Below are 17,445 nucleotides of genomic sequence, written 5' to 3'. Positions count from 1 at the left end.
AAGTAAGAGGCTTCTTAAACGATTCGACACGCACACACGCACACACACACACACACACACACGTACACGTAGAATTTTCGAAAAATTGATACAATGTGTTCGATCAGCGTATATACAAGTAGAAATTCTAAGCGCCCTTATGTATCGATGCTGATTACAAGGCATAAAGATAATGTGCTATATAAACGCGCATCTGATTGTGAGCTTTTCGCTCGAGGCGAATTGCTTCTCATCGTACTCGCCGATTCGATCCGACACGATAGATATCGTGTTAATTAGTACTTTTCTAATATCTTAGCGATAATACATCCTACGTCTGAATAATACCCAAGTATATCTCTGCTTTGAATGGTTGAACTGCGACTTCTATTCCGAGCCGCAATTATTCGCAACTCGGTAGCAATCTCGCGCGCATCTCGAGTACGATTGCGACCCCGTATGGTAATCGTTACTCGCGGGATGCCTCGACGCAGATCGTTGGATCGCCGCTCCTAGCTAGGGATATACTGCCGACCTTAACCTCCGCATGATATACACCGCGTCTCTCAGTACGCATGCACGTGTATATTGTATCCTATCTCCCAATCGGGTAGATACCGTAAAGGAAATTAAAATTACGCGACTCCGGTGAATACGACACATCCCTTACATTCCAGTAAAAGCGCCTGTACGTAAATCAATTTGTCACGAAGTACCGCGGAATTCTATCGTTTTCAGCGAAATCGTAGAATAACTCAGGGTACATTTATTCGTGCCTACGACGCATAATCCTCCTTCGACGGGTTCCCTGACCGACGCATATTCCACCGATCCGATAACACCTCGGCGAAAACAGGCGCTGTAACAGCGAGATATTTATTCCGCCGCGCGCTAAACGCCCGCGTTTCGGTATAACGTCTTAATTCGAGCAACCGATCATTTTTAGCGTTCCACCTCGCCTGTCGCAGATAATATAGCCGGCGGTCAATCAGCCACCGATTTACGCGCTTATACTTGACTCGGCCTAGTCATTCGAGGATGTCCGCGCCCCGTCGTCCTAGCTCGTCGTCGTAGTAGACTTCAGGACCACAAGGTATAATCACAGGAGGGATCGTCCAACATTATAAACAGCACGGCGTCACGCGAGCGCACGAGTTAACGCCGCTGAAGTCGACTCTGCGAGGGTCGATCACAAAGAAGACGGAGAAGATGAAGAGGAAGAACAAGAAGACAAAGATAAAGAGTAGTTGGAAGGAGTTTAAAGAATACAGCGGCAAAGGAAACTGTGTAAAGCAGGCGGTCACGAGAAAAACCACAGATCTCTTGTCTTCGGCTTCGCCGGAGACGAACGGACGTATATAATCTTCGTAAGATAAAGAGAGATGGGGTGGCACGGCGGGAGGGGAAGTCGGGGGGAGGGGGAGGAAGAGAAAGAGTCAGAAGGAGAAAGAGGGAGAGATCTCCTCGTGGTCAGGATGAGGGTAGGGGCAAGGTGGATCGTGGATTGAGTCATTATGCTTGCTCGGAGGAGACCACAGGCCTTGATGCGGGAACGGCTGCCATCGACTCGTGAAAGGAAACCGACCGGATGATTCAACGCGTACAGACGGACAAAGTAGTCGCGGTGTCTACTATATACCGCACGGTATCCTCTCTTCGTCCTCCCCTCAGTTCAGTTCAGCGTCGTTGTTTCCCCTCCTCGCCATTTCACCTCCTACGATCACGGCCTCGCGGTCAGATGGACGGAGATAAGTCATAGAACGTTCATCAAGTTCGATCGTGGATGCACGCGAGAAAGAGTTTGAGTTCGAAAGACGAAGATAAACGAGATCCCCGATCCCACGTTAACTCATTATCGGCAAGTCCTGTGCTCGCTCTCCCAGAAAATTAATGGGACAGCGGATTCGCATGCGCCATCATTTCATCCGCTCTGCCACATTCGGGCCCCTATTGTCCCTATTACAATCGACTTCTGCTTTCCCCATTGAAATAATGATCATCTTGTTAGCACAGTAAATATTTTATATTCGTACAGAATTCGTAGGAGGGAATAAACAATTTTCTCTAGACTTCTAGCTCGGAAGATTATTTTTTTTTTCTATCTCGAAAGCAACGAAAGCCTACGGCTATTCGACATCGCTGATTCGCTACCGGACACGTCGGTTTTCAGCTACACTAACATTGTCCACCCGATGAAAGGGAAGTTCTCGCGTCACACCACGCCACTAACATCAGCACGTACCATAATATTATGACATCGGGCCGGTCCACTGACTGGTTTTGTATCGATGCCATTACCGGGGCTAATCCGCCACCGGATTTTATCTCGTCCCCAATACCCAGTACAAGCCAAATGAGAACAAGGTTTTAACGCGAGCCGCTGCGAACAGGAAAGGTGAGAGGCACAAACGAGAAGAAACAGGTTCGGAAAACCGCAGGTACGTCCCTGCGAGAAGTCAACAGAACCAGTAGATCCTGTTGGCCGTTTTAGATCGATCACCCGGTTCTTAGGGAGAACTAAAGTATCTTTTGACAAGTCATTTTTGTCCGTTCGCTTCAATCTTCCTTGAAGAGAAGAAAGCGAACGAAATAGATTTCGGCGTTGATCTTGGTTTTATTTCGATAAAACCAGAAATTAACTTTGGAAATCAGAAATCAAACATCTAATCTCTTCGGGATAAAAATATCGATATATAATAATAAAATTACAATGAAAGATATTCTCACAAAAATTACAAATCTATTTGTGCTTAACTATATTATCGCATCAAGTCGCCGAAGAAAATGAGAATGAAACTAATATGAAAATGTTTAAAAAGAATTATGAAAGCTAAATATAGTCATCACAGCGTTCATAAATAAGAAACGTATGATAAAAATAAAATAATTTCTTTTAATTAATGTGAATGTTTGACGTATTCGTAAACGCATTGATAGGAACTTAACTGTTTATAAAATGAAAAAAACTTAAATTAGATATAAACTTAACTGTTTATAAAATTAGAAATAATTAATAAAAGGAAAAAATCTATTCTATTTTAAACAGATAAGTAACTTCAATAGCGAATAAATAATTAAATAATTTGGCATACACCAAGTACCTATAGCTATTAAATTCCTGAGTAATAATACGTGTCTTTTATTAGCATATCGTGCGTGAATAACTAGGTAAATATAGTGACACAAACATATAATAAAGTCGTTTGATTAAAGAGCCTTTGCAAATCGCATTTTACTGGCGACAGGAGGATAAGCATTAAAGGTCCGTCGTGTCCTGGCGTAATCACGAGCGTTAATATTCTTCGCGCGTGCGTGCGTACAACGCGCGCGAGTACTCCTATGTGTGTCGACCGCGCGCAGTTCGCAAAAAAAAAACGGCCGCTCGGGTGTGAAAATCATCATCGCCGTTGTCTTCGTAACGACGCGGAACGCATCGAAGAAAAATGTACGGCCGGGCTGAAATATACTCTTGAGAAGTTCATTAGCTCTCTTAATGCGCGCGGGTGTTGCGTGCTATTGCGTGGCACGCGTGGGGTCGCGGCGCACGGCGAACAGCGGGAGACGGTAATTTGCGGCGTAATTTAAAGGAGACTTCATATACTTTCACGGGCATTATACGAACGCTCCACTTGCGATTCGCGTAACTGCACGTTCGCGTATCGCGACTCCTCGGCTATTATATACGTACGAAACTGCGTGTATGGGTACAGCAACGCGAAACGGATCTTTATAATCTTGTCGCATTTGTCTGTCCGTTTAAATTGCTCTCTCAATTATCGGGCGTGTTAGGCCGTGTTCGCTAAATCGCCGATAATAACAATGCATGCGCAATGAAAACGTATTACTCTTCGCGAAATTGTATATTGCGCATGGCATCGCTTTCGCAAGTGTCCATTACTTGCTCTGTATCTTTATCAGTTACGTGTATGATTTAGAAAGAACTCGATTAAACCGGTAACTTTATGTCTCTTTAGCTGTTATCGTTATTAGAATGCTCACTATTTAATGAAGAAATATATGATATATGCAAATGCTACATGACACTTGAGATAGATATCACGATTATATAATTGAATCATATCCAGTTCCTATATTGATTAATATAGGTTTGCAAACTAAAAATACTTAATTGCTATGTATAGCGTAACAGAAAAGATGAAGATATAAAGAAACATTATAATTTTAGCTACAAATTATAAAATTATTGTAGCGTTACGCAAATTTAGAATCTCTATATTTCTTGAAAAAAAAATCACATTTTTTTCAGTCTCATTCTTGATTCTTTGCCCCAATTTCCTATCTTTTTTCGATAAGGCCGATAGATGCTGAAGTACCGCTGCATCGGGTTGCAATTAAGCCGAAATGAGATTGCCCCTCGCGCGGAAGAAAGTACCATGTCACGATCGCGTTTGTGCCTTTCCGAACATCAGAATTGAAGAATTTACGAGTCCGTTGAGCGAGCGAGCATTTGCCCTCCGCTTCCTCCTGGCCCGCACGTCACGTCTCATGCTCTCTCTCGCGATTCTGTTCGGCCGGCCGGTCGAATTTCGTGGCCTCACGTCGCGCCGCCTCTCGTCTCCTTTCGGCCGGTACGTCCATCCGCGCGGATTCAATGTCCATGCAAAGCAAACGGCGGCCCCGGCACGGCTGTCAATTATCCGTTATATACGGCCCTGGCCCTCGAACCCATCTTTAACGACCTCTCAAACTTAGCGGGAAGGAAAAAGAGGGAGAGGGAGAGTAGAAGGAGAATGATGAGATACGTCTTCCCCTCCCCCGCCTTGCGCCAAGAAGCGTCGAAAATTCACGGGGGCTACAACGATCGCGAGGCGATGTCAGCGAGAGAGACGATGGAGGGAACGGGATCGAAAACGAAGAGATGGGCCAGGAGAGGATCTTTCCGAGAATCATTTGATATTCCAACATTCCCGCCATGTATACATTCTCCTCCTTTTGTCTTTCTCTCTGTCTCGAGGAGGGCAGATTCGCCCGCGAATAGCGTGCACTGTGTTATACCTCACCGCCAAATGTGTCAGAATTGCAAATGCGTGCGGTCCGACGAAACACGTCGAGAGGCGACGGCGGCGACTCGATAGAAACAGGGCGCGAATTCCGCGGTGCGAGCTCTAAGATATATTCGAAGACAAGAGATCGATGGAAAGACAGACGAAGAATGTTGGTAGGGGAGGACACGAAAGGAGAAGCCGCAGGGACAATGGTGTGAATCGCAACCGAAACGTCGAAAGAATCTTAAATCCACTTTAACATGGAAATTTGAGGGAGACCCTATAATTTTAGTCGCATTCGGCGATGTCGGCCCTTTGAATCCGGCGTTTCTTATACTTCTTACACTCCTGTCGTACAAAAGTTATGTGTCAATCGCCGTGAACAATATTCAGATGCAAAAACATTCAGATGGCAATTATGTAACATTAATTATTAATTTCTAACAATACTTCGATTTTACCCACCCTAATTTCCATACGGTTCAGCCTTTTGTATTGAATTTTGTGTTGAATTTTACGATACTTTAGTCAAATAAAAGAGAGTATTTTCACCAGTCACAATGAACACTTAAATAATTTGGATAATATACGACGACCACAAAGGGACTTGTTCAACGTCCAACGCATAACGCACGGAATTCGCGGTTAAAGCACAAAGCTCGAGGTAACGAATCTTTTAACGGGTTGAGTCAGACTTGTCCAGAAACGACGGCGCAGTTGAACAGGATGTTAGAGTTAACAAGTATAAGGCTTCATCCCTTTCGCTCGTAAACGCCAACGCCTCGTAATTATAACGAGATGTTTCCTTCGAATATAACGAGCACAGCAGATGAGATTGGAAAGTAATAGCTCAAAGTGCTAGCACTATAGATCGGTACTGGTTAAGTCGATACCGATATGTCGCAAATTAATCGAACGATCCCCATTTTTCAATATTTAATTAGCTAATACGCGAACGTGAATATTTATAAAATATTTGTAAAATTATGTGATTGCGAGAATTACAAGAAGTATTATCGCGCGGTAATGAACCGATCAGTCGTTAACGTGAATATCGTTACATCTCGCGAATAGAAATGTAAACTATTTTCTTATGTTACTAACCTTATATCTGAAGCGGTCATAAACTTCGAGATTGACTACAGTTCTTTCGGCTGGGAGATCCTCTTTTTCACTGTCTATCTGGAAAGATAATAGACGATATTTTGATTTTGGCCTTGAAATCCAAACGATGCAAACGCGTGCAGATGAGATAGTATCACAAAAAATTTATATCACGATAGCATTAGAAATCGGGAAAGTTAACCGCACGTGTGACAGTCTGCTGATTTTCAATTGTCTCAAGATATTGTTGTTTGATATACATGGATGATAAAAAAAAACAAACATTCATATGTATTTAATAATAGTGTTCAATATTTAAATATACTTGGCATTATCAAAAAAATAATTATATTATATTAATATAACAATTATTTAAAATATTTCCGAAATTTGGTGAGACATATAAGTGTTCAAAATGTTGAAATATTTTATCAAGTATAAAATCGAGAAAAAACAAACACGGGGAGAAATACGAGCTAGGCAAAGCTTTTTCCAATATCGCTCGTCATCACGCGGTCATAATCTGCCGTCTCTTTTCTCGATATCAAATCGCGATATAGCGGATGTGCTCACTTGAAAAATTGACTCCACCTGGATGGTCCCGCACACGCCGCGGATGAGATTGCCTTGGTAATTTCTCCACGGCTGGCCTCTGCGAGCCGCGCTTCTTTAAAAGCACCACGCGATTGAACGCGCGCCTCGCCGATCCGCCGAAGGTGCGTCGCCGGCCGGATAATGGCTTATTAACAAAGCGTTGCCGAGGAACGCGGGGAAGTGACAGAGGGGCCTTGACGAGAATCGTACGAAGGAATCGAGAAGAGAGACGGGGAGAATGCGAGAATCCTGACGCCGGGAGTCGAGTCACGGGTTACTTCGACGCCTTCGTAGAAAGGGCCCCCAACACAACGGGGCTTTAATTACGCCGATATCACGGTAATTAAGCCGATCAATGCGTGCTATTGTGCGCCGAGCGAGGAGGGGCCTCACAGCGCTTCTCCCGGTTCCTATCCACAGTCCCGACCACGAGCCTCCTCCGCACGCCACAAAAGCACCCCATCCTCCGTGAGGATACAAGGACGCATCCTGCCTGCAGTCGAATCTCGCACCGCGACCACCTCGCCGCCGTGGAAAAGCCATGACAAAGAAACGGGGAGGAGAATAAACACAGTGACTCTCCCGATCCCGTCGATGATACGCAAACCGTTGGGTCTTCTACCGGTGACGCGAACGTCGGACGGCGAAGAACCACCGCGGATGCTCGAATGGATCCCCTCACGGGGAGAGATTATTTCGTTCGATCGTTCAACCAGATCCGAAGCTGATGGAATTCAATGGAGAGGAACGCTTCGCACGGCATTGTTTCTACGCCCCTCGATCCTTTTAATCCTTTTTAAAGAGTGATGAACGAACACGATTATCGTTCGGTATCTTCATTATTATCTAATAGTAGTTTATGCTTTACAGATAGATGTAAAATTCTCTTATATTCAATTGATATCTTCCATTTTTATCTAATTTATTATATTCTTATTAAACACACATAAATCAAAATGAGATATTAGCTTTAATTTTAATATTGCTCTTCTTTACAAAATGCGTTTAATGCGTATACTATTTATTAAGGAAGTTACTCGTGCACTGCAGTAATTTGTAAAAGCATATTAAATGCGCCGTAATATATTTCCGTTCTATCATGGCGAACTACATTTATCTCTAATACTAAAATCACGAATGTATCATTTCGCTTGAATATCTGATTGCGCATCCTAGATTGATATGCGATTCGCATGAAACACGTCGGAATGCCTCGTGGCTACGGATGGATAGAGTCATTAGTTAAGTACCAAGTTGCATGCGATCCGCGTTCGAAGAAATTCCTATATTTTCTAACAAGTATACTACTGCAATTATGATAATCAAATAAGAAAAAAAAAGACGTCTGTCTAATACTTCTCTATGTGTTTCAATAATTATATAATTACTGCACGGTCAAAAACATCAGTATAGGAGGCTTGCAAATAATTCGCTATCTATATTGACTCCTGAATTCTTCACTAAACCCCGGCACGGAATTTTCCCTTATAGAATTAACTTTCGAAGTACTTAATCACTGTTTAATGAGTATGTAGAGATCATGTATAGATTTTTTCATACTATTCACTCAGAAATATTCAACATTATATACCATAATGTTTCTCGATTTTCTTGTTCAGTTCATACCAACCACGCGCGACGACAATACACATTGAACATTTTTTAAATAATAAATGTATTAAATGATATTTCATTCCGTACGCCATATTAAAATGAACTTATTCTTATCGAACAGCAGACTACATTTATTAATTTATTTATATCGGAATAAATAAATTCTCATATATGTATTTGTAATCTCCTTGTTGTCTCCTACGCATTCCGTTCCATATGATAAATATTGAAAATACATTTAAGAGATTTAGATAATTTATTTTCTTATAATTAACGTGTGGACGTCTAGTTGCTGTTTATCAAGTCTCTTCATTAAATTCCTGCACAAGACGTAGGAAGCGACCTAACAGAGAAAGAAAGAAGGCGCGTTTGTTTGCTACCGCCCATACAGTTTTCAATGTTTGTCGTAAGAGTTAGGACACTGAACGTCTCTTTGCGAAGACCCGCTTCATCCGGTGTTCCTCACTGTTTCAAGCAAGAAGAATGTTCAGAGATGCGCCGACTTTGTTCCTCACTTTTTGATTTTAACGTCTGTTTACCCCGCCATTTCCTGAAACATGTACCAGTGGGGACAGACTGGATGCGCGTTCGACTTTTTCCACAACTCGCGTAGGGATATGATGGGGGTTCCATTAGTCGTGTTTATTCGGGACTGTCAGAGCACCAGGGAGACATAATAAGCAGACAAGTAAAAAGTAAACCGTACTAAATATAATAGTAGATTGCGCTCAGCGATTCATTTTATATAATTAATTAATAGGATATTATTAGAAACGTGAAATTTCTATACTATTGTTAGTTATAATTAAACTTAAGAAATTAGAATTATAATATGAGGATGATTTATTAGACGTGTATAATATAAAAATATATCATTCATTGTATAATTATAAACTGTATAATTATAACTTTATAATTATAATTATTTTTTGTAATTATAATTATAAAATTTTCGCAATTAAAAATCATTTTTTATTAAAATTGAAAGAATGAGGAACACAGCGCATCTTTAAATATAATTTTTGTTATGTGAATTTGCATTGACCAATTGCTTTATTTCTAGGCCACGGTCACCGGTTCAACCACGACAAGTACGAACACAGTCCATCCTAGTGTAAACGATATGGACTGGTTCGCCGGTGTCGCCGAGGAAGAATTATTGTATTATACCGGCGTCGGCAACGACGTCGATTCCCTGTGGGCTGTTATTGGGAGCTTTGTACCGCCGCCACCTAGACCACCTTATCTACCCGAAGAGAGCATCGCCACCGATGGGCTCACCACCTGCGATTTGTGTTCATGGGCATGGAGAAACGATAGGCATTCTTTTTCCTTGGATGGCACCCTTGGTAAGTCTTACATTTCTCGTAGCATTAGAATCGTTGTCGTTTTTCTTTGTTCAGAGGACATATCAGTTATTTTCAATTTATCATACTATTTATTATACAAACGTAATTAGAAGCAAGAAAATTTAGGAAATTCGTTCTTATAAAAGCCATTATATAAAAAACATAAAAAATATTATAAAATTACATCTTCAAAGATAAATCCTGTGACACATTAGCGGCATTTGAGAGTAAGATTTACAAATTTTCACAAATAAAAAACCACAAGAAATTCTTTCTTTCACAAAATCAAATGTCACTGCATGACATTTAAAAAAGATTTCGACACTGAGAAAAAAAGAATATTTAATTTTGTCGACCCATCCTATAAATCTTAACCGTTAACTTTCAAACATCGGACTTTATTAAAATGTTTTAATTGCTCCATATTAAGTCATTCAAGCAAGTAAGAAGTTTCTGTCGGGCACGAGTAGAAGTACTATCGAAATATGTTCGCTTCAAGTAATGCGACATTTGCTATGCTCTGTCAGTTTTTCTTGTCATCACTTCAGCTAGTAGTTCTCGAAAGACGACGAGTGTCCTTTCGAGCCATACATCTGTCCACATCGGGACCGAGGGTTATTCCTCGTACACACACTCGACTCGTGTTTGCAACGTGTTTATTCGTCAAACAGCTTTTCCAGTGTAGTACGTGCTTCAGGATTTGGGGAGATCCCTCTCGAATAAACGTCAACGAAGATTCAATGTAACCATACTGTGAAATTTCTACTTCTTCAGACACCTTCACAAGTGTGTCCAGATTCTTTTCTAATTATAACATACGCGTATATAATAAGTTATTTCATGTATTATTTTGATATAATTTCATAAAAAAAAAAGAAAAAAAGATGAATTAAATCCTATAAGTTTTTTTTATTGAAACGTTAAATTAATAATTTAGCAGCTTGTGATAAAATTTAAAAAAATACCTAGTGCTATACTTACACATGCTACGACTTGGCGATTTCTTCAGAGATCTTAATATCTTACTCTGCCTGCCGTGTACAGGAAGTACTACACGAGGATTTTCATTATTTCGAATTGCTCCAAATCAAGGGTTGGACACGGGATAATGATCGTCTGTGCGATTATGAGAGAGATCATTACGAGCACATGAGGTGATCGTCTTAAGCACGTTCATTAAATGTAATGACAAGTAAACCTGGCGTAGGTACACAGCATACGTGCTACGTTTTTTGCCACTTCTGGTAAATGTGATTTTTGCCCCGTTTTAATTACGAGAGTATAAAATGCATTTAATGCAAAGTTTCACATAATAATAATATTATTTCTCGTTTATATGCTAAAAGAGACAGAAAATAATAATGCTGTTAAAAAAACAAATTGAAAAATATTAAAACTGCAGCAGTATCATATAGAAGATTGCGACACAAGATCACTGGAAGCTTTGTACTTTCCTTATCTCTTTTTATTCATTTAGCTCATCTCTCAACTCACATCTGTATCAGTCAGCATTAATTCTCGCGACTTTAATTGTTAAAATTGTTTCCGTCATATTTTGTAGCGGAGACATATAAACGCCAGACATATTAATTTACGCATCGGAAATTTCTTCTTTTATTAAATTTTAGCTCGAAATGGAGGAGATCGATCAAAAAAATATATATTAATGAGTGCATGACAACGATAATAAAAGTCAATTATAAAAGAATTCGACGGACCTCCCTGCGTTTCCGTATCGTAACGTGTAAACTGCAAAGGGGATAATTCTCGGATGCTTTTCCCCCAACGTAGGCCGACCTTCACATCCGGTTGATGTGCCCCGACCAATCAGAAACACGCCGGTCCCGCTCCCATGGTTCTTCCCTTCGGGATCGGTGTTCGCACGTACGCACGAAATGTACGCAAGTTTCTGCATCATGACACGCGGTGCTTCCCCACTCCTCCGGTGGGCCCTCTTGAGGGGCCTCGCCCCTATCCTCTTCTGCCCCGCGGACCCCGCCGCCCGGGCACGCATTATCGCCATTACCATGAATTCCCGCAGTTATTACGCCTCTGTTGCACCGCCACCAAAATGGCGGCTGGGTGCATCCTACCGTGCGAGGAGGACGCGCACTCCTCGTCTGCTCCTCTTTTTATTGTGGCGCCTGCGCTGCCGGCATGTCGTGCTACGTTATACCACTCGACAATTAACGTCGAGAATGGCGGCGGTCGACGGTGGGGATAATTGACCCTGTCAGGACTATGACAGCACTTTTTCACTGCTGCATGATTCGCCGGGTCGGTCTCTCTCCTCGCGTGCTTTATATTTTGTATCGGATACGCTGCAGCGTATTTCCGGTCGCAATAAAAGCCGAGATTAGATTCGAATCTAATCCCTCTTGATCCCACTCGAAACCTTTGTTTCCGACGACGATAAAATCGTTCGATGCCTCCTGCATGCACGTTCAATCATATAGTACCGCAGACATTTCTCTATGCGTGAATAGAGCAGACGTATAACCGTTTATAAACTTCGAATGAAAGCTGTTAGTCATCACGTCATCGTCATGCCAATTAAACTTTAATTACTATTACGTTATAACTTGTTCTGCGCTTGAGAAAAATTTTCTCGTTCTATTATCTTCATAAAACGCAAGCGTCGTCGTACATATTATACGGCTTACGGAGAAACGTGTTCCGATGTGCGACACGACGTCCTCGTCGCCAAATCGCGAAGTATGGCGCACGAGTGGAGCCCGGCGCGGCGGTAAATAAAGAAAATAGAAGCGGAGCAAGAGAACGGTGCATCAGGGGGCTTCAAGGAGGCTGGCAACGGCGGTAATCATCGCGTCACTTCCCATCCTTCACGACGTAATAATTACGAGATCGCGCCTCTTACTCCCGACGTGATGCAGACCCGTGCTTGTCGACGAGGAAAGACAACGAGGAAGGCGGGGAGGCCGGGACCAAAGAAAACAGAGGAGAGAGAGCGGACTTAATGCGAGCTTGCAAGTATCTTTCGGTCTTTTGCCTCGTGTCGACGTAGGCCGCACGATTCGGCGTGACTTCAACAGCGAGCAATAACTCGTACATTTCGCACTCGAAGATCCGCGCGAGGGTCCGTTAACGCTCGACGAGGGTGGCATTTATTATGAACGACGAGTAAAAATGTTTCACACGGAGAGCCAGTAAGAGATTCGCAAATATAAGAACAAAGCGTGCAGATTAATTATTGTACCCTTAAGGAATGTTTCATTCGGGGAAGTGTATCAAGTTAACAGGGAAAAGTAGTTCGTATAGGTATTTATTTATAAATTTTCAAACACGTAATAGTGAAGCTGGTTGAAGTTTGGAACGTTCCTGGAGCGATTTTTTTTTAATGATTTGTCCCATTTCTAGCTTCGCTCACAAAGTAATTCATAAGTGTCATAAACAATACAAAATATTTCGATCGTCGAAAGACACCTCTTCCGGTCACTCAAAAAATTTTAGCTACGCCAAAAATAATTTGTCCCATTTCTATTTTTGCACAAAGTAACTTCTAAATATCAGACAAGGTAAAAAACATTCCGATCAAATACACGTGTCGGAAGGTACCCTTATACTCGATAAACCACCCTCTCGGTCACTTAAAAAATTCTAGCTACGCCAAGAATGATTTGTCCCATTTCTGCTTTTGCACAAAGTAACTTCTAAGTGCCAGAAATAAGGAATAATGAAAATAGAAATAGGAAGTTATTTTCTGCAAAGGTAGAAATGAGACAAATCATTCTTGGCGTAAACAGAATTTTTTAAGTAACCGGAAGGGCAGTTTATCGAGCATAAGGGTGCTTTTCGACACGTGTATTTGATCGAAATATATTGTATTGTGTTTGTGGCACTTATGAGTTACTCTGTGCGAAGTTAGAAATGAGACAAATCATTTTTTTTTAAATCGAAGAATCGTTCTAAACTTCAACCAGTTCAATAGCGAACGCTAAAGTTTAAAACTTGTGAAAAGAAACCAAACAAATTCTACATTTAAATTTTGACTAATATCTTTGCTATCTTTTTAATTAGTTTAATATCTTGCGAAAAAATATTATTAATTAGCGTTTATAATTTATGTATAATATGTATTTAATTTTGATTTATAAACAATTTTGCGCACCGACATTGCGCAAGCTTTCTATACTCCTTCTCTGTTATATTTATTTTAATTATTATATAGATTAATACGTCTAGAATTTCACAAATTTTTAATACATTTTTTTAATGAAATAGATAAATAAATAAAAAATAAATAGGTTGCTTGCTCAATTTTGTTTTTGGTTCTAAAAATCTTTTGTGACATCTTCGTGTAATTCATAAATATAATTTGTATCGTACATATAAAGTATCTTCTTTGGATGTAAATATAATCATATAAAAAAGTAAACTTCCGTATATTTGTGAATACTTTTGTCTGGCTCTAATATCTGCCTCTTATTGTGTTAGAAATCTCGTGTTCCAGAGCGGTTAATCTCTCAGCGCTTTGCATCGGAATATGAATCGATTTAATAATGCGCGACGTATAACGGCGTGCGTATAAATCGCCGGACATTAATTACACCATGACATTAAGCAAGGCGAACTACGCTGCACAAAGCGGCTAGGCTTCATTCCCGAGGAAATAAGAAATAATGCGCATAAAGTTGCGACTCGCAAATCAACCTTCAAATGTTTGATCTACAATAGAGGCTAAAAAGCATTAATAATTGCATTAATTGTAACAGAGAACAATCGGGCTGTTTAGAATAAATTAATATCCTCATTGCTTTATCCGATGCAAGGAGACAGAATTAAAATTTTCTGCATATGTAATGCGAAGTAAAAGCCTCTTATAAATGATTCGAAAATCGTATATCTAATTCACGCTATGTTTCTGCGAGCACGCTTTGCTATTTCCACGGTACGATAACCAGCAGGTAGCTGTATTCTCTCGCGTATATCCGTACTGGATCGATGTTATCTCGTTGCGTATACGCTTGGACCAAGGGAACGTAACGAGGCCTCCCTTAGTCCAACGGTAAGCATCTCCTCCGTCTCCTCCATCTCCTCCTCCTCCTCCTCTTCACCGTTCACGTCGTCGTTCCCCCTCGCTCCTCTCGACGCCTTCCTTTTTCGACGAGCCACAGTGTCGGGCATTCGCTGCGACGAAAGTAAGCACCTTCGCGCCTGTATATCGCGCGGTGCCGACGAATGCAAACGAGAACGGGTAGCGAGGGGGTCCCGTGCGCGCGAGCGAAAATTTCATGGGGTAACCCCCGAGTCCCGCACCTTCCCGCCTCTTTATGTGCCCCCGAGCCGTGCACTTTTAATCTAAAAGCCGATCTCGCCCACGTAGATTTATTGGCAGGGCCGGCGAAGCGACGTATTCGAGTGGTGCGTAGGCTATCACTCGTGCTTCGATCACGAGCACGTGATTGCACGCGTAAGAATTTAACATTTGTCACGCCATTTTACGAAAAATGAACCATTTTTTTTTCAATTTAAAGAGAATCCAAAAATATGATTTAAAAAAACATTAAGTAGAATCAATATGGATTCGCCTCTTAAGAAAACAATTTGTGTAAATGCGGAAATTTTTATGCTGATCGTAATCTTATTATTCGTGGCAAGACGGAATTACATACTTACGGACATTTGCATGCATAATTAATAACGATAACTATATATGGTAATAATAATAATTTTTATACGATATATAATAATGTTTCAAATGATTGTATACATCATGTGCATAAATCATTTGATACTTTCTTCTTCAAAATGAAATTTATACATGCTGTTTCGTTTTAATTTAACATATTATGAATATTACTTTTATGCATTGGCTTATGTGATTTTTCGGTAAACGGGGCTAAAGATTTGTGCATTTATTAACAAAGACATTAAAAAGGACGAAACAAGAAAATAAGAGATCCACGAAACAAAGCGGATCAAATGATATGATACCCCCAATTCCTCTAATAGGATAAGGAAACAATGTTTTCATAACTAATGTAAGCCGATTTAAACGTATCCGTAATGTTCCTCGATTGTGTCGCCGGTATGAATGCATAAGTAGACTTCATTCGGCCGATGACGGATATGAAAAATGATTCGCGATCTCGCGGAGAAGAGGCTGCACGTATATGAATTATCGCGGGCTCGCTAATGCCATCAGATAGCTGTCATGAAAGCGGAGAAATTACACAGGAAGAGAGGCTAAGACTGGTGAGCGTATTAATCGTGCATTTTAGTGGATAATTAATTCAAACTTCAAAGAGCCACGAGTTAATTATATGTAAATAAAGATCGCTGGCGAAGATAGGCAAATCATCAATCTTGCGAGATGCGGCCGACGGTACTGCTATATACCTCGCCGGTGCGCTGCACATGTGAATTATAGAAAACGGTAAATTGGATAATGGTACGTTTATTATCGAGATAGTGCATTGCACATCGATACCCACGCGCGCGCTCGTGGCGTGTATCGCACGATTTCGCCGCGACGGACAAGCGATCGAGCGCACCGCGCCGCTAACGATGATTGGTACGGAGTTAATTATCGTGTCCCCTATGTGTTATCTCTCTTTGGCAGCCTGAGCGCGTACAAATTACCGAAGAATTACGCGCCGAAGTTTACTTTATAATAGCGCGTATTAATCACAACTAGGAAACTACGTCGTAATCTACGTAATGCCGCGGCTTATATCCCGACGATCGCCAGGACACGGTAATTAGTGAGTCTCACGGTACGGTTGGTGCGCCAACATTTTCATTAAAGTCGCGAGCAGGGTTTATGACATTTCATTTAACCTGCGATATCTCACGGGCCGCTTGATTACATTTCGTGATTACACGATTCGCGTTATGAAGTCTGTTGTCGCAACCTCCTTTCGACGCCTCGCGAGTAACACGCCGATAAAATCTATGTTTGTGGCTCGGCGGAAAGAAATAAAGTCGACGCCGCCACAAATTAAAATATACCCGCATATACATTCCACATTCGCCGCGTCATTTAGCGACAAATTTGCAGTGCTTTAGTAAACAAATATCGTTTAATTATAAGAAAGTAGTACTTGTGGTGATAAAATAGAATAATCTGATATGACGTGTATTTATTAAGTTCTGGTACAAAGGAATTGCAAAGGCACCAGAATTGATCTGCTTTTTTAAATCCTTCAAATTTAAAATAACGAGAAGAAACTCTGGAAAACACTTTTATTCTTATCCAAGACCTGTCCTTATCCTGCAAGAAACCTTCTTTCGCTCTAAGCGCTCTTAAGTCTAGCGCGTATCTCACGTCTAAATTCTCCGAGACCTTCCTTTAGCAACAAGCTTGATAATTGATGCGTTCATGCCACACAGTTTCCAACGGCATTTCAGCATAATTAAGATTACAACCTGAAACGATTATATGAAGACGACCGGAGTCGTTCTCGGTGAGACTTTCTTATCTGCGGCACTCACCGAGCTATGCCGAACATATAGTCGTTTTATCTCGACGACACGAAATGTGGCGCGGTACCGGAAACATCCGCGTTCCACCTGCCGATGGCACCGCGCTCGTTTAGGAATGCTTGTAAAGACGCGATCGGCCGTCAGGAGCCGGTCGTTATTTATCGTCGTTTTTCTCAACTCGCGTTGTTTCACGTGGGAGTGCGGTTGCAGGGAGAGGGACGCGAAAGAAGATGTTAACAGCCGTCACGTATCTCTACACTAGACGTCGTAGACATACCACCGTATCCATGGCGATCGTCGTGAGTCAGGAGATTCGACGAACCCGGCGGCAACCCGCAGAGACCAACTTTTCC

The 17,445-nt window shown here is 41.4% G+C and overlaps 2 protein-coding genes across 2 annotated transcripts in view; one reads left to right on the top strand and one right to left on the bottom strand.

Annotated features, from left to right (window-relative positions):
* The window catches only part of LOC105456021, a 126,293-nt gene extending 119,972 nt beyond the window's left edge, over window positions 1-6,321 (bottom strand). The window contains exon 1 of the mRNA XM_011699787.1: window positions 6,090-6,321. The gene's annotated coding sequence lies outside the window, so the exon portion shown is untranslated. The remainder of the gene's footprint in view (window positions 1-6,089) is intronic.
* Window positions 1-17,445, top strand: part of LOC105455912 (TSC22 domain family protein 1) — a 74,712-nt gene that overhangs the window by 30,951 nt on the left and 26,316 nt on the right. Inside the window, exon 2 of the mRNA XM_011699621.1 lies at window positions 9,361-9,646. Coding sequence (XP_011697923.1) covers window positions 9,361-9,646 — 286 coding nt within the window. The remainder of the gene's footprint in view (window positions 1-9,360; window positions 9,647-17,445) is intronic.

The sequence above is a fragment of the Wasmannia auropunctata genome, unplaced genomic scaffold (genome assembly GCF_000956235.1).
Source record: "Wasmannia auropunctata unplaced genomic scaffold, wasmannia.A_1.0 LD335828.1, whole genome shotgun sequence".
Lineage (NCBI taxonomy): Eukaryota > Metazoa > Arthropoda > Insecta > Hymenoptera > Formicidae > Wasmannia > Wasmannia auropunctata.
This window is presented reverse-complemented; position numbering and strand designations above follow the sequence as displayed.